The sequence below is a fragment of the Chlorocebus sabaeus genome, chromosome 8 (assembly GCF_047675955.1).
Source record: "Chlorocebus sabaeus isolate Y175 chromosome 8, mChlSab1.0.hap1, whole genome shotgun sequence".
Lineage (NCBI taxonomy): Eukaryota > Metazoa > Chordata > Mammalia > Primates > Cercopithecidae > Chlorocebus > Chlorocebus sabaeus.
Window position 1 is genome coordinate 55,491,778 of NC_132911.1, and position 25,144 is coordinate 55,516,921.

Genomic DNA, 25,144 nt, shown 5'->3' on the forward strand with positions numbered 1-25,144 from the left:
TGTTCAGCATTTTAGAAAGCTGAAACAGAACAGGATTCTGGTTAGTTCAGTTTTCCATGTCATTAGAAATTTGGGGCATGGGTTTAAAACATAAAATGTAGTCTTGCAGGCTCTTTGCGCTTCTAGTGTCTGGGCTTTGATTTAACACTGGCCACTAGAGCTCCTTGTCTTCACTGTGCTTGGTTCATTACCAGGAACAAATTGAAATGTTCTCCAGATTCATCAACATAGACCTGTGTGGCTCCGGCCTGCTTCTTCAGCTCTGCCTCCATGCTCTGCCCTTCAGAGTCACTTGTACATCCAGTTCATGTGTTTTACCTTTATACATTTTTTCTTTCTTCTGTGGGTAAATGGTATATTGTCAATCACATATTCCATGCCCTGACAGCAAGTCGTGTTGTTTCTTTCACATGCTTTTCCAAAAAACGGATTACTTGATACTTTCCACTTCTAAACGATTCTAAATTTCTAAAACTCCAAGTTCTCCTCTAACTTGACTTAGTTTCTTTTCTCTCAAAATATCATTACCACTTCACGTGTGTAAGTCTTATCAGCTTACGTAGCTTTTGCCCAGCTCATTTATTTTGATGTAGTACTTTCTTTTAAAATCTGAAAAATGGAAATTTCTACTACACACACACAAAGGCACATGCACACACATGCACACACACGGGCACACATCCTAAAATTAAAAATAGTCACTGCACTTAGACTGGAGAAATGAAGGACAGGGTATATATATATCCTTGGGAAATATTTGAAATTTTTACCATCTGCAATATTATTTTCAAGAATAAAACAATATTAAAAACATAGACAAACAAGTGTTATACATTAAAATGTACAAAGTGAAAAGCAATTTATATGACTGAATTATAATGATGTCTATAAAGTTGGCTGAATTTTCAAGTTACCTTGTCAATCGACAGTTTTTAAAATCCTCATGTAGTCAATCCAGTTCCATTTTAAATGATAATTTCATTCTGTTATTTTAATATCTGTTTATGTTATATGAGCCAGTCATAGTACCATGTGACATCCAAGTTAATGTGTGGTTAGTGTGTAAAAAATAAAATCAGTAATCACATAGGTCTTGTTTAAATGGCAGTAAGATGAACAACAGCAAATGAATATTATGAGAAACCTAAACTTGACCAAGTTCATTCATAATTGTCATTTGTTACTGTCATCTGCAGGTAAGCTTACTGTGACTGTTTCTGAGGAATGCATTACACTTACATTCATAAGATTTAGCTGCATTTCACCATGTTGGGTCTTAAAAGGCCACCAAATGTCAAGCATCTGAGATTTGTTAGGTTTTATCTTTTAAAACTTAGTATAATAAAAAATTGTTTTGGATTTTTAAAGGCCATGAAATATAAAACTGTTATGGCATATTAGGATTTATCCTTTTAAACCTTTTTAGTAAAAATTAATTTGGATCTTGGGAATCACTAACACATTTAAAAACAAATATACTACAAACTCCAGAAACATCTTTGCTCACTCACGATACAAAAGCTACCAGAATATTTTCTCTAAAACTAATACTGCATTTTACAAAAGAACTCTAAATATTGGAAAACAATGCCTATTTTTAAAAGTTTATTTTGTAATTGAAAAACAGTAGTGCTGTCTCTTTGAGGCCCTCTCTTGGCAGCACACTACATGAAATATTTCCTCAAAGGGTTTGGCTGTCATGGTTGCTTATGCTTGTAATTCCAGTGCTTTGGGAGGCTGAGGAGGGACGATTGCTTGAAGCCAGAAGTTTGAGATCAGCCTGGGGAACACAGTGAAACCCTACTTCTACAAAATTAAAAAAAAAAAAATAGCTGGACATGGTGGCATGCACCTGTCGCGCCACCCACTCAAGAGGCTGAGATGAGACTATTGCTTGAGCCCAGGAGGTGGAGGCTGCAGTGAGCTGTGATGGCACCACTGCACTGCACTCCAGCCTGGGTGACAGAGTGAGACCTTGTCTCAAAAAAAAAAAAAAAAAAAAGCCTTGGCACAAAGTATTCTTTAAAAAGATCTATCAACCCCACATATGAGTACATATTTTTATATCAGATTTTAAAGGCTCTGATCTAATATGAAGTGAAAATCACCTAAATTACTTAATACTCAATTCTGAGTATAAATACACTTGTCTATGGGCTTCTGTGTCAACTGCTGTAAGAGAGTGCCCGAATTAGAAGAACCCTACAGCAACACCTTTTGTAAAAGTCAGAAACACTTTCAAGTCTGCTTATAGTAAATTCAGATTGCTCCTGAATTTCAGGCTTGGCTCTATTTCAATTTTGACATCTCAGGAATGGTAACAATGACAAGTAAGAGGAAGGCAGACATTGAGCAATTCTGCTTTAAAGTCTCTTTCTTTCAGAGAGTTTGCATTTTTCAGCCACATGCAGAACTAACAAGTTCCCTAAAATAATGATATTCCTTTACTGACTTTTTCCTTATGTCCCAGGACTTAAGAGACTAATGAAGGTTAAGATAAATGCCTTCCCAGCAAAATCTGACAATTGTCTAGGTTGTAGATCTGAGGGGGGGGGGGTCAGTGGGGAGAACAGCATCACAACATTGTCATGAATGTATCACAGACCCTTCCAGATGTTTTCTGTAAGTGTGAAACTCATTATTTCAAAATTCCTGCAGATTATGAAACCTGGAGACCTCTCTAAATTCCAAAATTAGAGATTTTCCACAATACTTGTATATTTTTTAAATATTCCATGGTATTCTTTTTATTTCCAGATGCGGTATATAAAACTGACAGCTTACAGTAAGAAATATTTCTTATGATAAAATATTTCCTATGCACTTTATTGCTTTTAGTTTTGAATTATTTCAAGATGTGTTAGAAAATGAACAAAATAAACGAACTTCAGTATATGTAAGATTAAATGAACTAAGTTGCTTAAGTCAGTGGTTTCCATATCAACGATGTGACTACAAGTTAAAAGTGCCAAAGTCCTAAAGGTCTCTTCCTGAGAAATTTCCCATTCAGGGCTCAAGAGCATAACACTTTTATTAGCGTTTCTCTGGGGAATCAGTTGGCATTCCTCGGTCTCTGCAAACTGGACAGCAGGTTCCTTTTACCAATTCAGGACTGGGACAGGGAGCTGGCGGACAAATCTCCACCACACAGGTGACCTGGCCACTCTGAAAGGCAACATGCATGTATCACCTCCATGTTTTTTACAGTCAAAGTACTTAAAAGACAAATAAATATTTCTTTCTTTTTTTTTTTTTTTTTTTGAGACGGAGTCTTGCTCTGTCGCCCAGGCTGGAGTGCAGTGGCCGGATCTCAGCTCACTGCAAGCTCCGCCTCCCGGGTTTACGCCATTCTCCTGCCTCAGCCTCCCGAGTAGCTGGGACTACAGGCGCCCGCCATCTCGCCCGGCTAGTTTTTTTGTATTTTTTAGTAGAGACGGGGTTTCACCGTGTTAGCCAGGATGGTCTCGATCTCCTGACCTTGTGATCCACCCGTCTCGGCCTCCCAAAGTGCTGGGATTACAGGCTTGAGCCACCGCGCCCGGCCAAATATTTCTTGTAATACATAATCTAATAAGCTGACTGTCTCAATACAATAAAAATTGTTCATAGTATAAGCTCATTTTTGCATGGCTTCTATTCAATCTATCTTTCCACACATTTGCAGCACAAAGAGCAAGGCTGCCCTATAAAATGTTACCTACCTTACCGTACCATATGGTAGGATTAGTTGAGGAAGTTCATACATTTCTAGATGGCTGGAAAGAATCAGCTCTGTTCAAAAAGCAAACTAAATAACAAATATAGAGCATTTTTTTTGTTTTGGTGGACACCATGACAACACTTTTTTATTTTTCCATAGAATTGGGTAGTTTACCAAGTGCCCGCAGTGTTTATAGTGAGCCTGACTGGAGAATAATGAGACGAACTCAAGTCCCAGGCTGGCTCAGTTTACTTGTTGACATAAACTTCCTTAGCCTCAGTTCCTTCGTCCATCAGTGAACATAGAAAAAGCTCGTTGTCTCTGGCAAGTACTCATTAGATTGTGGCTATACTTTTTTATCAATAAGCAAAAACCTCAAAATTTCACACCAGTGCCTTGATCTTAAAAATATACCTAGAATCTATTGACATAAAGTTTTTTTTTTTCTTCTCCTTTTGAATTTTTCAATTATGCTTCAAGTGGCTGGCTAGGAGAAGTGATATGGGGGAAGCTGGAGGGGAAAACGTCTCGCAGCACAAACCTCACAGACGCAGTGAGTGCAGTCTTCTTTCATCCAGCGCTCCTCAGCCTTCCTTGGAACTCCTTTAACATCTGTACACCCTGCCTGCCTCAGGCGTGCCTCCAGCTTGTTTATCTGAAAGAGGAGGCAAAGGAAAGATGAGTGGGAATTGAAGCGGATAGCAACAAAGCCAATCAATAAGGTGGTTTGATGAAATGCTCTATTCTGTAAGCACACACCTAGAAGGCAAAAGAAACTTCAAAGCCTACATGATTTTTCTTAATATTTTCCCCCAGAACTTAATGAGCTTGAATCATCCAGTATCCAAACTAATAAACAGTTCTGTAGGTGTTAAAAAATATTCAACATGGACCTAGAGTCTGAAAGAGTTAACTTCTAAAGGAATGGGAATTAAAATCAAATGAATAAAATTACATATTTGGAAAATCTTCTCAATAAGCATAAATGTAAATTCAACTAATAAGTATTTTTATTACTTGTCGCTCAAGTTGTTATAAAACAATATGTATTTAACAAATATTTATTAAGTTTCAAAGATGAAAGCAAGCAAACCAGGGTCTCTCTGGCTTTACAATTTGGTAGAAAGGCCAATAAATCACGGCTATAAGCCATTAGATAATGAAGGTCTTTAGGAATCCCAAGGAGAGCAGAAGGGAAGTTGATATGGTTTGGCTTTATGTCTCCACCCAATCTCATGTTGAATTGTAATTCCAAATGTTGGGGGAGGGACCTGGTGGGAGGTGATTGGATCTTGGGGGTGGATTTCCCTTATGCTGTTCTCATGATAGTGAGTTCTCATGAGATCTGATGGTTTAATAGTGTTTGGTAGTTCCTCCCCCATTTGCTCTCTCTCTCCTGCTGCCATGTGAAGAAGGTGCTTGCTTCCCCTTTCCCTTCCACCATGATTGTAAGCTTCCTGAGGCCTCCCAGTCATGCTTCCTGTGGAACTGTAAGTCAGTTAAACCTACTGTCTTCATAAATTGCCCAGTGTCAGGTAGTTCTTTATAGCAGTGTCAGAATGACCTAATACAGAAGCCACACTCAGTTCTGCTTCAGGCAATGAGGGGAGACCTGATTTTATGGACTGAACTGTGTTCCCCCAAAATTCATAAGTTGAAGCCCTAATCCCCCATGTGACTATATTTGGGCATAGAGCCTCTAAGGATGTAATGAAGATTACATGAGGTCATGGGAGTGGGGCTCTAACCCAATAGCACTGGTGTCCTTGTAAAAAGAGGAAGAGACTCCAGGTGTGCTCACGCAGTGAAGGCCATGTGAGGACACAGGGAGAAGGTGGCCATCAGCAAGCCAAAGTATAAGGACTTGGAAGAAATCATCCCTGATGACACTTTGATCGTGGACTTTCAGCCTCCAGAACTGTGAAAAATAAACTGTTTAAGTTACCCATTCTCTTGTATTCTGTTATTGTGCTGAGCAGACTAATATATGTTATATGGAGAAAAGCATTTGAGCTGTAAAAGATGACCATGTCTTTCAGGAGAACAAGCAGGGAAAAGGCATTTCAGGCAAATGGAAAAAAAAAAAATATATGTGTTAAAGCATGGGCACCACAAATAGATCAGTATTTCAGAAATGTACATTTTTCTCCCCTCCTTCGTTGGGGACATCCACAGAGAACATGTTAGTGGGAACTGAGGTGGGATGAGTGGGCAGCAAAGAAAATTAGGACCTTAAAAGTCACATAAATTAATTAAGCGCGGTCTCCAGGCAATGGGAAATAACATCACAATGATCACTCCAGTTGCAACATGAAGGATCATTGGTGAGAAACTAGCAACGAGATCAATATGGGCTCCACTGAGGAAGGAGGCAGTGAGACTAAAAGAGCCATGTAGCAGGTAGAGGAGATTGGCTAGATGTGGGTTTAAGAAGAAGAGAAGAACCCAAAAAATCGTGATGAACTCAGGCTTCATTTAGAAAGCAAAAAGTGTTGATGTGAAAGAATTTTGATCCTATAAATTCTTTTCACCACTTGTGCATTGAAGTAGGACAGGAGGGTTGGCTCTTGGAAGATAATTTAGCATGAGTGCCTACACTTGGGCAGTGGCATCCACCCATTCATTACTCAACAGATATATTCAGTACCTGATATGTACCAGTTAATACACTAATAAACTAGCAGGACTTGATCCTTGACTTTAGTTGAGTTGCGAGAATGGAGAGGATAAGACAAATATTACGATGCAGGCTTGAATGGCAAGGCTTCACAATAACCAGATGTGAACCAAATAATCCATTACTCGAGTGGGGTCATGGGTTTGAAGTACGAAAATCACAAAAAATCTCTGAAGATATTAATGAATATGTCCTAGCAGACTAGGACACATAGAAAATTTTTATTTCCAAAAACACTGGGAAAATGCATATCTATTCTAAACTTTAGGCACTTAGGACAGTAAAAGTCTTTCAAACTTAAATAAGATGACAAATTAATAAATTATTTAAGGGAAATAGTTTTGCTTTTTTTGTTTTGTTTTGCTTTTTGAGAGAGTCTCACTCTGTCATCCAGGCTGGAGTGCCGTGGCATGATCATGGCTCACTGTATCCTCAACCTCCTGGGCTCAAGTACTTATCCCTCCTCAGCCTCCCAGGTAGCTGGAACCACTGGTGTATGCCACCACATGCAGCTAATTTTTTGTTGTTGCTGTTGTTTTGTAAAGATGGTGTCTTGCTATGTTACCCAGGCTGATCCTGAACTCCTGGACTCAAGCAATCCTTCTGTCTTGGCTTCCCAAAGTGCTGAGATTACAGGCTTAAACCACCACACCCTGCTCTAAGAAGGGAAATAAATAAGTTTTTGTTGTTTTTGTTTTTGTTTTTGTTTTTGAGACAGAGTCTAGCTCTGTCACCCAGACTGGAGTGCAGTGTCGAGATCTCGGCTCACTGCAAGTTCCGCCTCCTGGGTTCATGCCAATTCTCCTGCCTCAGCCTCCCAAATAGCTGGGACTACAGGTACCCGCCACCACGCCTGGCTAATTTTTTGTGTTTTTAGTAGAGACAGGATTTCACCATCTTAGCCAGAATGGTCTCGATCTCTTGACCTTGTGATCCGCCCACCTCAACCTCCCAAAGTGCTGGGATTACAGGCATGAGCCACTGCGCCCGGTCAGGAAATAAATACTTTAAGAATCTTGTATGTACCAGGACAGAGTGCGGTGGCTCACACTTGTAATTCCAGCACTTTGGGAGGCCAATGCTGGTGGATCACTTGAGGTCAGAAGTTCAAGACGGTCAGCATGGTGAAACCCCGTCTCTACTAAATATACAAAAAATTAGCTAGGTGTAGTTGGGGGCACCTGTAATCTCAGCTACTTGGGAGACTGAGGCAGGATAATCACTTGAACCCAGGGGGCAGAAGTTGCAGTGAGCCGAGATCATGCCATTGCACTCTGACCTGGGTGGCAAGAGCCAAAACTTCATCTCAAAAAATAAAAATAAAAATAAAAAATTTAAAAATGATCTTGTATGGACGGTAAGTATAAGAAATACAGTGTATGGGAGTTTTGTTCTAGGCTTTACTACAAAGCCTTGATAATAAAAGGATGTAACTTTTCTTTTCCTATCACCCCATGTATTCATTGTTAGTATACAGAAATGCCATTAATTTTTTATATGTTTATCTTGGGTTTATGTTGTATCATCTAACCTTGTTCAACTCATTTATTCATTTTAGGAGTATTTTTGTAGATTCCTTGAGATTTTCTATGTAGGTAGCTGTATCACCTGAAAATAGTTTAATTTCTTCCTTTTCAATCTATAGGTCTTTTCCTTTTCTTGACTTATTGCACTGGCAAGGACTTCCAGCATTAGGTTGGATAAGAGTGGTGAGAATGGATATCCTTGCCTTGTTTGCAATGTCTTGCAATTTTATGGGGAAAGCATTCAAACATTCACCATTCAGCGTGTAAATGGCAGGGTGATGTTTCCCTTTTGCTGCTTTCAAAATGTTTTCCTTTTTGATTTTAAAAGTGTGACTATGATGTGTCTTGGTGTGCATTTCTTTGGAATTGTCCTGACTTTCTCTCTTCTTTCTATCCAAGACTTGAATAACACAAATGTTGGATGTTTTATTAAAATCCCACAGGCTTCTTAGGCTTTGCTCATCTTGTTTTTGTCTATGCTGTCTCTGTTGTTGAGAATGTATAATTGCTAGTCTTCTATCTTCCAGCTCACTGATTCTTTCCCCTCTGATCTATATTCTGTTTTGAGTCCATCTATTAATCTTTTTTATTTCTGTTATTATAGTTTTCAGTTCTAAAATCTCCATCTGGTTACTCTTTGGGCCTTGTATTATTTTGATGAGATTTTTCATCCATTTTTCATTTGTTTACAGTGTGTTTGAAATTGCTCACTGAAACATTTTTTATGACTGCTTTATTTATTTATTTGTTTATTTATTTTGAGACAGAGTCTCACTCTGTCGCCCATGCTGGAGTGCAATGGCGTGATCTCGGCTCACTGCAGCCTCCTGCCTCAGCCTCCTGAGTACCTGGGATTACAGGCATGCGCCACCACACTCGGCTAATTTTTGTATTTTTAGTAGAGACAGGGTTTCAGCATGTTGGTCAGGCTGGTCTCAAACTCCTGACCATGTGATCCACCCACCTCAGCCTCCCAAAGTGCTGGGATTACAGGTGTGAGCCACTGCACCCAGCCTATGACTGCTTTAAAATCTTTTTCAGATAACTGCAATACCTCTATCACTTCAGTGTTGATTGCCTTTTTTCATTCCATTTGGGATCTTCCTAGTTCTTGGTATGGTGAAAAATTTCCTATTGAAACCTGGAGGCTTTGGATCTTACTGAAGCCTTCTATTTCAGGTATTTTCCTATGAAACTGCTGTGGCGTGGGAAGAGGGGTACCACATCATTACTGCCATGTGGGAATAGAAGTCCAGGTTCCCTCCCTGGCCTCCGTTGACACACAAAGGGGTTCTTTTCATTACTTTTGGGAGGAATTGGGGTTCTGGCTCCCTGTCAGGCCACCTCATAACCCTCCTGGATGGGAGGTGTAGTATTCTGTGAATCCTCCTCACACGGCCTCCATGCATCTCAGGATGGAGAAGGGCAGGGCAGCCTTATCACCCCCTGAAAAATGGAGAGCACTGGAGCCTCCCCTAGGCCTTCTCCACAACCACCCCAGTGAAGAGGGAGGGGAGTTTCATTCCCGCTGAGTGAGGACACAAGCCCAGGCTCCCCTTGTGACCTCAAGCTTTTGAGTGCAACCATCTGGCAGGACGATTCCCTAGTTTCCTACTTGGCTTTCTCGGACAGCAGTCTCAAGGGGTCCTTAGGTGCCTCAGTATAGCCTGGGGAGAGTGAAAGCCACCTCCTCACTTGGGCTTTGCTGGTCTTGCTGGAGGTGGGGGCCACAGTTTCTTTTGTGCTGTTTGGCTGGGGAAGAATGATTATTGTCTAAAAGTTACCTGTATTGCTAGGCCTCCACTGTTTTGGCCTGTTGTCTAGAGGGACTCAGGTTTTGCTGGGCCTTTTTCTGTGTCTGTTGATATGCTCAGGTTGCTGGCTTCTTCAGCTTCAAGCCTGAGCTATATGAGGAAAAAGTGCCCAGGAAAGAGCATCACATTGCTCCTGGAGTCCAAGGTCCCTGATCAGTCTGCTTTCTTGCTCTTCACCATTCTGAGTCATCTAATGTTTGTTTTAAACGTGATATCCAGGGGTTGTAGCTATCTATACTATAATCAAGAGGCGTCTGGGTGCAGTGGCTCATGCCTGTAGTCCCAGCACTTTGGGAGGCTGAGGCAGGTGGGTCACTTGAGGTAAGGATTTCAAGACCAGCCTGGCCAACATGGTGAAACCCCGTCTCTGCTAAAAATACAAAAGTTAGCCAAGCGTGGTGGTGAGCGCCTGTAATCCAAGCTACTCGGGAGACTGAAGCACGAGAATTGCTTGAACCTGGGAAGCAGAGGTTGCAGTGAGCTGAGATCGCACCACTGCACTCTAGCCTGGGTGAGAGAGTGAGACTCAGTCTCAGAAAAAAAGTAAAAATAAAAGAAAAATAAGCAGAAGGCAAAAATATATCTACTCCACCTTCCCAGAAATAGAATTCTCATTAGACACTATTTCATATAACATTTTTACTTAATTTATTCAAACTATTGCAGTTGTAGATTTCCTAAGGATATGTAATCAAAAGTGTAGCCTCCTCAGCCTCACTGCATTCCCCAAAAGGCAGCTGCTGTGTCAAAGTATATAATACTGACAATGATTGTGTCATTGTTGCCCTGCATTCCAGAAGCATCCTTATCTGCATGGTTCCTGTTTGGGGTTGAGCTGCATCACTCCTCAAATTCAAATCTTGAGGATCTAACCCTCTGTACCTCAGAATGTGACGTTTTTTGGAAATAGGAGTATTGCAGATGTAATTAGTTATAATAAAGTCATGTTAGAGTAGAGTGAGCCCCTACTTCAATGTGACTGATGCTCTCATAAACAAAGGAAATCTGAACACAGATTGGCACAAGGGATAATCCCATGTGAACATAAAGACAGAGATCTACAAGCCAAAAAACATCATATTCTGAGGTACTGTCTAGTGAGACTTCTATTGCCTATCTCCTTCTGCAACAGGAAGGTGTACTCCAGATAAAGATGCTTCTTCCTCTGGGTTGGAGGACTGACAAACTGTGGAGGATAGACACAGCTGAATCCCAAAGAGCATGCAACATGAGTGAGAAGCAATCCTCCTTGTTGCCGTAAACTGAGATTTGGGTTGTTACTGGAATGTAACTTAGCAAAACCTGTCTAATTCATGGCTTAATCTAGACCATGCTGCTGTATAAAATGCAAGTGAAAGAAAAAAACTCTCACCATAACAACAAGAATTACCAAGTTATTTTCTTCAGTAATGGCCCTGATACAATGATGTAAGTGTCTTTTCACTGGGAGCTGTACAGAAACAGTTATGGGAAATTTAGAAGGGTTTTCTTATTAACCAGTTCATGTTTCTGAAAACCTTTTGTATGCAAAATTAAAAGGGGTAATGGAAAGTACTGCAGAATTGTAACTACATAAGCTTGAACTATAAAGTCAAGGGCACTCCATGCATCTCCAGATGTTTTATGCAAGAGCATAGCCCATAAACCTGAAGAGCCAAGCTCCTACAAGATACCAGGACTTTTAAATGGGCAAAGAAACCTCTCTGTGTTGAGAAATATGAGTAAAACATAAAGCAACTCCAGTGTTAGTTCCAACATGTAGCAAGCTTGTAAATCATCACTCCCATCTTCACGACAAGAAAAATTGGACACACTGAAAATCAATAAATTTCTTAAAGAGCTAAGGTTGCAGGGCAAACCACTAAGGTGAAATCTGAAGAGACAGGAGGATAACAAGAGAGGTAGCAATCAAGATCTACTTACCTGGAACAGACTGACTGAGCATTGAGCCATACTGGTGGGAACACCCTGATGGTTAGTTTTATAAGTCAGCTTGGAGAGTGCTTTTGGATGAGATTAACATTTAAACTGGTGAATTCTGGGTAGACCTCATCATCGAATCCACAAACATGTCGTATACCAACGCCTGAGCCCTATCTATCACTCTCATTGCCACTTCCCTAACAAGCGCCTACAGTACTCGAACTATTCTCCTCATCCTAACAGGATAACCTCGCTTCCCAACCTTAGTCAACATTAACGAAAACACCCCCACCCTATTAAACCCAATCAAAAGCCTCACAATCAGCAGCCTACTCGCAGGATTCCTCATTACTAATAGCATCTCTCCCACCTTACCTCCCCAACTAACAATATCATCTCACCTAAAACTCTCGGCCCTGTACGTAACCGCTCTAGGCTTCCTAGTAGCCTTGGACCTTACTCTTATAGCCAATAAGCTTAAAATGGATATTCCATCATACATATTTAAATTCTCTAACATACTAGGATATTTTCCCATTACAATTCATCGCACAGCTCCCTACCAAAACCTACTTATAAGTCAAAACCTAGTTTCCCTTTTACTAGACTCAATCTGACTAGAAAAATCTATACCTAAAACAATCTCACATACCCACATTATCACCTCCATCCTCACAACCACTCAAAAGGGTATAATCAAATTTCATTTTCTCTCTTTCCTTATCCCTCTCACCCTAGTCTTATTTCTAATAACGTAACCTATTACCCTGAGCAATCTCAATCACACTATATACACCAACAAACAATGTTCAACCAATAACTACCACAAATCAATGCCCATAGTCATACAAAGCACCTGCACCAATAGAATCCTCCCGAATTAACCCCGGCCCTTCTCCCTCAAAAATCACTCAACTCCCTATATTGTTAAAATTAACCACCACCACTAACCCATCAAAATCTAAAACCCATAAAACCAACTCTACCTCCATTGCTAATCCTACTAAGAGACTCCCCAGAACCTCAAATCCTGAGCCCCATGCCTCAGGAGACTCTTCAATAGCCATTGCCGTAATATAACCAAAAACAACCATTATGCCTCCCAAATAAATTAAAAATATCATTAAATCCATATAAGCTCCCCCATAATTTAAAATAATAACACAACCAACCACGCCACTAACAATCAATGCTATAAATAGGAGAAGGCTTGGAAGAAAACCCCACAAATCCCATAACCAACAGTACACTTAATAAGAATAAAATATATGTCATTGTTTCCACATGGGCTCTAACCATGACTAATGATATGAAAAACCATCGTTATATTTCAACTACAAAAACACCAATGATCCCAACACGCAAACCCAACCCACTCATAAAAATAATCAACCACTCCCTCATTGACTTACCCACCCCATCTAATATCTCCATATGATGAAACATTGGCTCACTCCTTGCAACCTGTCTAACCCTACAAATCATCACAGGCTTATTCCTAGCAATACGCTACTCACCATAAACTTTCTCCGCCTTCTCCTCAGTCGCACACATCACTCGAGATGTAAACTATGGCTGAACCCTTCGCTATCTGCACGTTAACGGTGCCTCTATGTTCTTTATCTGCCTCTTTCTACATATTGGCCGAGGCCTATATTACAGCTCATTCCTCCTTCTAGAAACCTGAAATATCGGCATTATACTTCTACTTATAACTATAGCAACAGCCTTCATAGGCTACGTACTCCCATGAGGCCAAATATCATTCTGGAGTGCCACAGTAATTACAAATCTTCTATCAGCCATCCCATATATCAGAACTAACCTTGTCCAATGAATCTGAGGCGGATATTCAATTGACAATCCCACCCTCACATGGTTCTTCACCCTTCACTTCATCCTGCCCTTTATTATTACAGCCCTTACAATTCTACATCTACTATTTCTACACGAAACAGGATCAAACAACCCCTCCAGAATTTCCTCTCTCTCCAACAAAATTACCTTTCACCCCTATTATACAATCAAAGATATCCTAGGCTTAATCCTTCTCCTTCTCGCCCTAATAATACTAGTATTATTTTCACCCGACCTTTTAAGTGACCCAGACAACTATACTCCAGCTAACCCCCTAAACACCCCCCCCGCACGTTAAACCAGAATGATACTTCCTATTCGCATACGCAATTCTATGATCTATCCCTAATAAATTAGGAGTGCTAGCACTTCTCCTATCAATCCTCATTTTAGCACTTATCCCCATACTCCATAAATCCAAACAACAAAGTAAAATATTCCGCCCACTTAGCCAATTCCTATACTGACTCCTAATTATAATTCTACTAACTCTCACTTGAATCAGAGGCCAACCAGTAAACCAACCCTTCATCATTATTGGGCAAGTAGCATCCATAATATACTTTATCACAATCCTAACCTTAATACCACTTGCCTCCTTAACCGAAAACAATCTACTCAAATGAACCTGCCCTGGTAGTATAAGTTAATACACTGGTCTTGTAAACCGGAAATGGAAACTTCTCCCCAGGACAACTCAGAAAGAAAGCACTCAACTTCACCACCAACACCCAAAGCTGGCATTCTAATTTAAACTACTTTCTGTATTCTATGGGGTGCAAGCTTTAAATGCAACTTAAGTACTAATTTATCTTATCAGACCCCCATGTAAATCGTGCATTACTGCTAGCCAACATGAATATTATATAGTACTATAAATGCTTGACTGTACATAGCACATGCTCTTACATATTTGCTAACTACCCTTGAAAACATGCTTACAAGCAAGAACTCTAATGATTTAACCAACCGTAGAACATAACACTAACATTCAAAGATCAAGCATCTTCCCAAGAATATCAACTAACACGACTGTTCATTTGCCATATATAGCACATTAAATCATTCATTGGGCATAGCACATTTTAGTCAAATAAATCCTCATCACCACAGATACCCCTCTCAGTTAGGGATCCCTTGTTTACCATCCTCCGTGAAATCAATATCCCGCACAAGAGTGCTACTCTCCTCGCTCCAGGCCCATAACACGTGGGGGTAGCTATAGTGAACTGTATCCGGCATCTGGTTCTTACTTCAGGGCCATAGAAATCAAGATTGCCCACACGTTCCTCTTAAATAAGATATCTTGATGGATCACGGGTCTATCACCCTATTAACCAGTCACGGGAGCTCTCCATGCATTTTGTATTTTTTATCTCGGGTGTGCACGCGACCCCATTGCAGAAAGGTGGCCCCCCTACACCGTATGTCGCAGGATCTGTCTTTGATTCCTAGTACATACCATTGTTGATCGCACCTACGTTCAATATCCCAGCCCCACATAAATACCATAAGGTGTTATTTAATTCATGCTTGTAGGATATAACAATAGTCAACTATACGACACGTCCTTCTTTACACTATAAAATCACAAAAATTTTTTACTAAACCCCCCTCCCCCACCTCTGACTTTTTCCCTAAAAATATACTTTTGCCAAACCCCTAAAACAAAAGCCTTAATCCACTTAGCCAGAGCCTATGTTTTCATCTTTTAGCTGTGCATAACTTTAACTGCTACCCCTCAACTAACACAACCCTCATCTCATCCCACTACTCTCAACCTTAATCTCTTCTTTATTGTATCCCACCTATATACTTATCCACTACCAGACCCACACCCTTATTATCACAACCCCAAAGATAGCACTTCACAACCACATACTCCTCCAAAAATCTAACAAAACCCCATTTAAGTAGCTTAATTTACCTAAAGCAAGACACTGAAAATGCCTAGACGGGTTTATATACTCCATAAACAGACAGGTTTGGTCCTAACCTTTCTATTAACTCTTAGCAAGATTATGCATGCAAGCATCCCCGTCCCAGTGAAAACACCCTCTAAATCACCACAGTCAAAAGGAGTAAGTATCAATCACGCACAACGCAGCTCAAAACACTTTGCTCAGCCACATTCCCACGGGAGACAGCAGTGACAAAACTTTAGCAATAAACAAAAGTTTAACTAAGCTATGCTACATTCAGGGTTGGTTAATTTTGTGCCAGCCACCGTGGCCATACCCAAGCTAATAGAGACTGGCGTAAAGAGTGTTTTAGATCTACTCTAATAAAGCTAAACTCCATCTAAATTGTAAAAAACCCTAGCTGATGTAAAATAAACTACGAAAGTGGCTTTAAAATTTCTGAACACACAATAGCTAAGGCTCAAAGTCGGATTAGATACCCCACTATGCTTAGCCTTAAACCTCAATAGTTAAAACAACAAAACTACTCGCCAGAATACTACAAGCAACAGCTTAAAACTCGAAGGACTTAGCAGTGCTTCACATCCCTCTAGAGGAGCCTGTTCTATAATTGATAAACCCCAATTCACCTCACCATCTCTTGCTCAACCTATATACGACCATCCTCAGCAAACCCTAATAAAGGCCACAAAGTAAGCATAAATGTCCCTGCAAAAACGTTAGGTCAAGGTGTAGCTTATGAGATGGTAAGAAATGGGCTACATTTTCTACCTCAGAAAACCCCATGATGACTCTTATGAAACATAAGAGCTCAAGGAGGATTTAGCAGTAAATAAAGAATAGAGTGCTTAATTGAATGAGGCCATAAAGCATGCACACACCGCCCGTCACCCTCCTCAAGTATATTTAAGGATCAACTTAACTAAACACCGCCTCATATTTATATAGAGGAGATAAGTCGTAACATGGTAAGTGTGCTGGAAAGTGCATTTGGATAAACCAAGGCATAGCTTAACACAAAGCATCCGGCTTACACCCAGAAGATCTCAACATAATTTGATTGCCTTGAGCTAATGCTAGCCCCAAACCTAATCAACACTAATACCAAATTAACCTCTACTAAATCATTTACCCATACAAAAGTATAGGCGATAGAAATTTTATCCTGGCGCTATAGACACAGTACCGTAAGAGAAAGATGAAAAAGATTAACCAAGCACAAAATAGCAAGCACTCACCCCTATACCTTCTGCATAATGAATCAACTAGAAACGGTTTCGCAAAGAGAACTAAAGCCAAATTCCCCGAAACCAGACGAAAACTAAAACCAAATTCCCCCAAAACAGCTAAAAGAGCACACCCGTCTATGTAGCAAAATAGTGGGAAGATTTATGGGTAGAGGTGACAAGCCTACCAAGCCTGGTGATAGCTGGTTATCCAAGATAGAATCTTAGTTCAACCTTAAGTTTACCTACAGAATCACTTAATTCCCCCATATGCTTAATTGTTAGTCTAAAGAGGGACAGCTCTTTAGACACTAGGAAAAAACCTTATATAGAGAGTAAAAAAACCCAGTTCCCATAGTTGGCCCAAAAGCAGCCATCAATTAAGAAAGTGTTCAAGCTCAACATAATTATCTTAAAAAAATCTCAAACATTCTACTGAACTCCTCACATCACATTGGATTAATCTATTATTTCATAGAAGTGATAATGCTAATATAAGTAACATGAATATTTTCTCCACTGCGTAAGCCTACATCAGACTGAAAAACTTCACCGATACTTAACAGCCTAATATCAATAAATACAAACAAAGTCAATATTATTCATACTGTTAACCCAACACAGGTACGCTTTTAAGGAAAGGTTAAAAAAGTAAAAGGAACTCGGCAAACTTAACCCCGCCTGTTTACCAAAAACATCACCTCTAGCATTACCAGTATTAGAGGCACCGCCTGCCCAGTGACACATGTTTAACGGTCGCGGTACCCTGACCCTGCAATTGTAGCATAATCACTTGTTCCTTAAATAGGGACTCGCATGAATGGCACCACGAGGGTTCAACTGTCTCTGACTTTCAACCAGTGAAATTGACCTGCCCGTGAAGAGGCGAGCATAAAATAATAAGACGAGAAGACCCTATGAAGCTTTAATTTACTAATGCAAACAAAATCATATAAATCGGCGGACTTTAAATTACTACACCTGCATTAAAAATTTTGGTTGGGGTGACCTCGGAGCATAACTAAACCTCCGAACAACCTATGCTAAGGCTACACAAGCCAAAGCGAGTCAACAACCATAATTGATCCAATAACTTGACCAACGGAACAAGTTACCCTAGGGATAACAGCGCAATCCTATTCTAGAGTCCATATCGACAACAGGGTTTATGACCTCGATGTTGGATCAGGACAGCCTAATGATGCAGCAGTTATCAAGGGTTCGTTTGTTCAACAATTACAGTCCTACGTGATCTGAGTTCAGACCGGAGCAATCCAGGTCGGTTTCTAATGTGCCTCATCCAGTAAGTTGAAGGCCTGAATCGAACACAAATAGCAGTCTCCCAGAGCAAGACTGACTTCTCCAGCAGATAGCCTTCTGCTTCATCTGCATCATCAGCTGTCCTGGGTATTCAGTCTCTCAGGCCAAGATTTCGGACTGTCCAGCCTCCATAATGGTGTGAGCCAATGTCTTTGAATACACATATCAGACAGACAGACAGACATTTCCTATTAGTTATAGTTCTCTGGAGAACTCTGACAAATACAAACACTTAAATGGTAATTTTAAGAAGTTGCTGGAGGCTTCCTTCACTTTTTTGTTCCAGTCAGGCCCTGAACAAATTGAAGGATGCCCCCCTACAGTGGGGAAAGGCACCTGCTTTTCTCAGTTCACCAATCACAAATCCTAATGCTAATCTCTTCAGAAATACTCTCACAGAAATGTCCAGAAATACTATTTAACCAGAGAGCTGGGCATCCCATGATCCAGAAATTGACACATAAAATTAACTATCACACTCAAGGTGGCATGGGAAAGAATCTGTTGACCTGAAGATATGTCAGTAGTAATTTCCCAAACTAAAATGCAAAGAGAAAACTGAGAATGAAAAACTAACAGAAAACCTAAGAACTACAGGGCAATGTAAAAATTGTGAGCATGACAAACTACTAGGTGTTACTGTCTTAGTGAGGTAAGCTACTCATGAAGTTTAACTGAAGGAAACTTACAAGGTTCTCATAGAAGACATCCAAGAAACATCCCCTCCTGGCCCTGGCAGGGGCAGGGGAAGATATCCTTTGTGAAAAACACCCAGAGCCTTCTCCGTAAAAAAGTCCTCTATACCAAGGGGAAGGAACTTGAAAGGGTACAGTACTAAATTCTAAAACAAACTGGGAAGAGGGATTCTTATCCGCTGCATCCTACTCCAGCCTTCCTGACTCACCTAATCGGGAAAAAGCCAACAGAAAAACCAGGGGTCTGTCCTCCAGTGAAATAAGTTACCTGCACACCAGCCAGGGAAAGGAGTAGGAGGTGGAGAAAAAGCCACACTACTGGAGCAATGCTTGAGAAAATCACAGCCTCAGAGCATAAGCCCACTAGACAGCTGAGGATTCATCAGAAGATGATATAATATTTCCCATCCCCACACCTAACCAGCACATCAACAGGATGCCAGCATAATAACAGTGATTACTGCTGAAGCAGCTGAAAGACACAGACTCTCTCTGAGGAAGAATACATAAGAAAGGCCAAAGTCAGTAGGAAAAACAAAAACAAAGACACTGGAGGAATTTAAAGCCATGGCATCTACAGTTACAGGAAACACTACACGCAGCACAAGATTCAGCCTTTTCAATACAAAAACCTAAAGCAAAGGCTTATGACTACAGTTCCTATTACCCAAGACATCATGTATGGCTTTAAACAAAATTTACAAGGCATGCTCCAAAGAAGGGGAAAAAAACACAGTTTTAAGATGCAAAACAAGCATCCGAAGCAGACCCACATGAGATACAGATATTGAAATTATCTGGCAGGGATAAAAATAACTATGATTAATACATTCATGGCCCTAATAGAAAAAGTAGGCAACATTCAAGAAAAGATAGGTAATGTAAGTAGAGAGAGAAAAATGCTGAAGAACAATTGAAAGAAAATGCTAGAAATCAAAACTATAACAGAAATGAAGAATGCCTTTGATGGCTTCATCATTAGACTAAATGTATAAGTCAAGATTCTCCAGGGAAATAAAACCAATAAGACGTGAATGTGAAGAGATTTACTGTAAGGAATTGGATCCATGTTTACAGATATTAAGAAGTGCCACAATCTTCTGTCTGAAAACTGGAGACCCAGGAATGTCAGTGGTATAGTTCAAAGACTGGAGAGCCAGAGAACAAATGGTACAGATCAGTTTGAGTCTAAAGACCTGAGAACCAGGAGTGCCAAGGGCAGGAGAGGCTTATGTCCCAATTCAAGCAGTCAGGCACAGTTAATTCAACCTTCTTCCACTTTTTTGTTCCAGTCAGGCTCTGAACAAATTGAAGAATGCCCACCTACACTGGGGAGGAGCACTTGCTTTTCTTAGTCCACCAATTGTAATGCTAATCTCTTCAGAAACACTCACAGAAACATGAAAAATACTGCTTAACCAGATAGTTGGGCATCCCACGATCCAGAATTTGACACATAAAATTAACTATCACATTCAAGGTGGCAGGGGAAAGAATCTGTTGACCTGAAGATATGTCAATAGTAACTTCACAAACTAAAATGCAAAGAAAAAACTGAGAATGGAAAACTAATACAAAATCTAAGAACTACAGGGCAATATTTTTAAAAATGTGACTATTCAGAATCCCTTATAATTTCATATTAATTTTCAATATGCTGTTACATTTCTGCAAAATTGGTGTCCAAGTTTGCTAGGGCTGTCATAACAAAATACCACAGACTGGGTAGCCTAAATAACAGAAATTTTTTTTCTCAAAGTTCTAGAGGCTAAAAGTCCAAAATCAAGGTGCCAGCATGGTTGATTTCTTCTGAGGGCTTTCTCTTGACTTGCAGATGGTTATCAACTACATCCACATTATGAGGTACTGGGGATTAGAACTCAACATGAAAATTTGAGGAAAAGACACAATTTAGTCCATAATGCTACACCCTTTGAACCCCTAAAATTCATGTCTTTCTCACATGCAAAATAAACAATTCACCCCATCGCAATAGCCCCTAAAGTCTTAATCTATTCCAAGTCCCAAATCTCATTAAAATATCCTCTAAACCAATTATACGTAAGACTAGAGTATGATTGATCCTGAGAGAAAATTCCTCTCAATCTTTGAACCTGAGAAACCTAACAAGTTATTTGCTTTCAGAATACAATGGATAAGGACTTCCGGTAGATCATAGCAGATAGGAGGCAGGACTAGATTGCAGCTCCCGATAGTGCAGCATTGCGGAGGCTCTCATTGTGAAGCTTAGCTCCAGATCAACTGCAAGAACAAAACAGCAATCCCGAGAGGATCCACAGACCCTCTGAAGGAAGCAGACTGCTCCTGCAGGACCCAGGAGTCACCCCAAATACTGTAAGTGCCCCAACTGCAGAAGTGGGAAAGGGAGACCCTCCTTTCCCAGACACACACCTCCACTGGAGAAGCTGAAGGTCTGTTTGTGGGAGATGTTCCCGACTTTACCTGAAGCTGAGTTGAGTTAGAGCCAAGCCAAGTGAAATACCAGGGGGGAGGAGGCAGCAGGGAGACCCTGAGAGCTCACTGAATCCCCAAGCAGCCCATTCCTGCCTGACACCACAGAGATCCATCAGGAGAGAGCCAGAAGAGCAGGGGATAAAACCCCACTGGAGAGAAGGACTTCCCTAGTTGAAGTTTGTAACAATTTGAGTGGGGCCAGAAGCCTCCTAGCCAGAACTCTGGGGAGGGCGCAAATCCGGCTAGCAGACATCAGAGGCAGGGAAGAACTAAAACCCTTTTCTTTTCGTAGTTGGGAGGCGGAAAGCCTGAAAGCCTCTGGCAAGTTTTCAAGCCTGCCCTCCACCTGGAAACAGACTCGGGGCTGTTGCAGGTGGCACGGTGGGAGTGGGACCGGCCCTTCGGTTTGCATGAGAGCTGGGTGAAGTCTGTGAGTGCCAGCTTTTCCCCACTTCCCTGACAACCTGCATGACTCAGCAGAGGCAGCTATAATCCTCCTAGGTACTAGGTACACAACTGCAGTGACCTGGGAATCTCATCCCCATCCCCCACAGCAGCACAGCAAGACTGGCCCAAGGAGAGTCTAAGCTCACCCACGCCTAGCCCGGTCCCCACCTGATGGTCCCTCCCTACCCACCCTGGTAGCAGAAGACAAAAGACATATAATCTTGGTAGTTCTAGGGCCCAGTCCCTCTCTGTACTACTACAGCTGGTGCTTTCTGCAGAGCACCACCTCCTGGCCAGAGGTCAACCAGCACAAAAATAGAACATTAAACCACCCAAGCTAAGAACCCTCATGAAGTCCGCTTCACCCTCCGCCACCTCCACCAGCACAGGTGCTGGCATCCATGGCTAAGAGACCCATAGACGGTTCACATCACAGGACTCCGTGCAGAAACCACCAGGACCAGCCAGGAGCTCAGTAAACTCACTGAATGGCTAGACCCAGAAGACAGACAACAATCACTGCAGTTCGGCTCACAGGAAGCCACGACCACAGGAAAAGGGGGCGGGTACTATATCAACAGAACACCCTGTGGGACGAAAGAATCTGAACAACAGCCTTCAGCCCTAGACCTTCCCTCTGACAGAGGCTACGCAAATGAGAAGGAACAGAAAACCCTGGTAATATGAAAACACAAGGCTCATCAGTGACCCAAAAAATCACACTAGTTCACCAGCAAAGGATCCAAACCAAGAAGAAATCTCTGACTTACCTGAAAAAGAATTCAGGAGGTTAGTTACTAAGCTAATCAGAGAGGGACCAAAGAAAGGCAAAGTCCAATTCAAGGGCTTGTATCAAAAAATGATAATGGAAGTGAAGGGAGAAATATTCAACAAAATAGAGTGCTTAAATAAATAACAATAAAAATTCAGGAAACTTTGGACACACTTTCAGAAATGCAAAATGCTCTGCAAAGTCTCAGAAATAGAATTGAACAAGTAGAAGAAAAAAATTAAGGGCTCGAAGACAAGGTCTTTGAACTAACCCAATCCAACAAAGACAAAGAAAAAAGAATAAGAAAATATGAACAAAGCCTCCAAGAAGTCTGGGGTTATGTTAAACGACCAAACCTAAGAACAATCAGTGTTCCCGAGGAAGAAGACAATTCTAAAAGCTTGGAAAACATATTTGGGGGAATCATCGAGGAAAACTTCCCCAGCCTTGCCAGAGACCTAGATGTGCAGATACAAGAAGCACAAAGAACACCTGGGAAATTCATTGCAAAAAGATCTTCAGCTAGGCACATTGTTATCAGGTTATCCAAAGTTAAGACGAAGGAAAGAATCTTAAGAGCTGTGAGACAGAAGCACCAGGTAACCTGTAAAGAAAAACCTACCAGATTAACAGCAAATTTCTCAGCAGAAACCCTACAAGCTAGAAGGGATTGGGGTCCTATCTTCAACCTTCTCAAACAAAACAATCTTCAGCCAAGAATTTTGTAGCCAGTGAAACTCAGCATCATATATGAAGGAAAGAGACAGTCATTTTCAGACAAACAAATGCTGAGAGAATTTGCCATTACCAAGCCACCATTATAAAAACTGCTAAAAGGAGCTCAAAATCTTGAAACAAATCCTGGAAACACATCAAAACAGAATCTCTTTAAAGCACAAAGCACATAGGACCAATAAAACAAAAATACAAGTTAAAAAGCAAAAGCAAAAAAGTATGCAGGCAACAAAGAGCACAATGAATGCAACAGCACCTCACATTTCAATACTAAGATTGGAAGTAAATGTCCTCAATGCTCCACTTAAAAGATACAGAACTGCAGAATGGATAAGAACTCACCAACCCACTATCTGCTGCCTTCAGGAAACTCACCTAACACATAAAGACTCACATAAACTTAAAGTAAAGGGGTGGAAAAAAGCATGTTATGAACATGGACACCAAAAGTGAGCAGGGTTAACTATTCTTATATCAGACAAAACAAACTTTAAAGCAACAGTGGTTAAAAGAGTCAAAGAGGGACAGTATATAATGGTAAAAGGCCTTGTCCAACAGGACAATATCACAATCCTAAACATATATGCATCTAACACTGGAGCTCCCAAATTTATAAAACAATTACTAATAGACCTAAGAAATGAGATAGACAGAAACACATTAATAGTGGGGGATTTCAATACTCCACTGACAGCACCAGACAGGTCATCAAGACAGAAAGTCAACAAGGAAACAATGGATCTAAACTATACCTTGTAACAAATGGACCTAACAGATATATACAGAACACTCCATTCAGCAACTATAGAATACACATTCTATTCAACAGCCCATGGAACTTTCTCCAAGATAGACCATATGATAGGCCATAAAATGAGCCTCAATAAATTTAAGAAAATTGAAATTATATCAAGCATTCTCTCAGACCACGGTGGAATAAAACTGGAAATCAACTCCAAAAGGAACCTTCAAAACCATGCAAATATATAGAAAATAAATAACCTGCTCTTGAATGAGCATTGAGTCAAAAGCAAAATCAAGATGGAAATTAAAAACTTCTTCAAACTGAATGACAAAAATGACATAACATATCAAATTCTCTGGGATACAGCTAAGGTGGTGCTAAGAGGAAAGTTTGTAGACCTAAATGCCTACATCAAAAAATCTAAAAGAGCACAGACAATCTAAGATCACACCTCAAAGAACTAGAGAAACAAGAACAAACCAAACCCAAACCCAGCAGAAGGAAGGAAATTACCAAGATCAGAGCAGAGTTAAACAAAATTGAAGCCAAAAAAAGTACAAAAGATAAGTGAAACAAAAAGCTGGTTCTTTGAAAAGATAAATACAATCGATAGACCATTAGCAAGATTAACCAAGAAAAGAAGAGAGAAAATCCAAATAACCTCACTGAGATATGATACAGGAAATATTACAACTGATACCACTGGAATACAAAAGACCATTCAAGGCTACTATGAACACCTATACACACATAAACTAGAAAACCTAGAAGAGATGGATAGATTCCCGGAATTCCTACCCACCCAGAAGAGAAAATGTATATTCCTTCCTCATATACTTAGAGTCCACAAGAAAATCTAATATAAGTTTATTAGATCTTCTCATCTAGACACTTTCTGCCTCACCAGGCACCTTGTACGTTGTTTTGACAATCTTGATTAGCTAATCTCCAGCCACACTGAACATCATTCTGTTCCTTACATATGTCATAACCTATTTAACCTTAACTGTTTCACCTTCTATAATTGTTATTTAGTAATAACATTACCTGTCTCCTAATTTTAAAAAGCCTCTGGAGTGTCTTTTATTCCTTCCTTTCAACCATCTACCTTTACTTGTTTAATAAAGTGAGGAGGCTGGGTTTTCTGGAACAGTTCTAATGTATGCGTTTTTTTTCCCAGGCCTAATTAATTTTAGGTTAACAAATTATAGTGGCCAACATAGTGATCTCCATATCTCTGTTTATATCAGTTTGTTTATTTGTTTTATGTAATTGGCATTCAGAACGGAATTCTGTCTTTGTGACCACAA

At 40.4% G+C, this 25,144-nt stretch overlaps 1 protein-coding gene across 1 annotated transcript in view; it reads right to left on the reverse strand.

Annotated features, from left to right (window-relative positions):
• Positions 1 to 2,772: 2,772 nt before the first annotated feature.
• Positions 2,773 to 25,144, reverse strand: part of PXDNL (peroxidasin like) — a 508,882-nt gene continuing 486,510 nt past the window's right edge. The window contains exons 22-23 of the mRNA XM_073018080.1: positions 4,242 to 4,355; positions 2,773 to 3,165 (exon numbers count right to left, since the gene is read on the reverse strand). Of these exons, the coding sequence (XP_072874181.1) occupies positions 3,034 to 3,165; positions 4,242 to 4,355 (246 nt within the window). The 3' untranslated portion in view covers positions 2,773 to 3,033. The remainder of the gene's footprint in view (positions 3,166 to 4,241; positions 4,356 to 25,144) is intronic.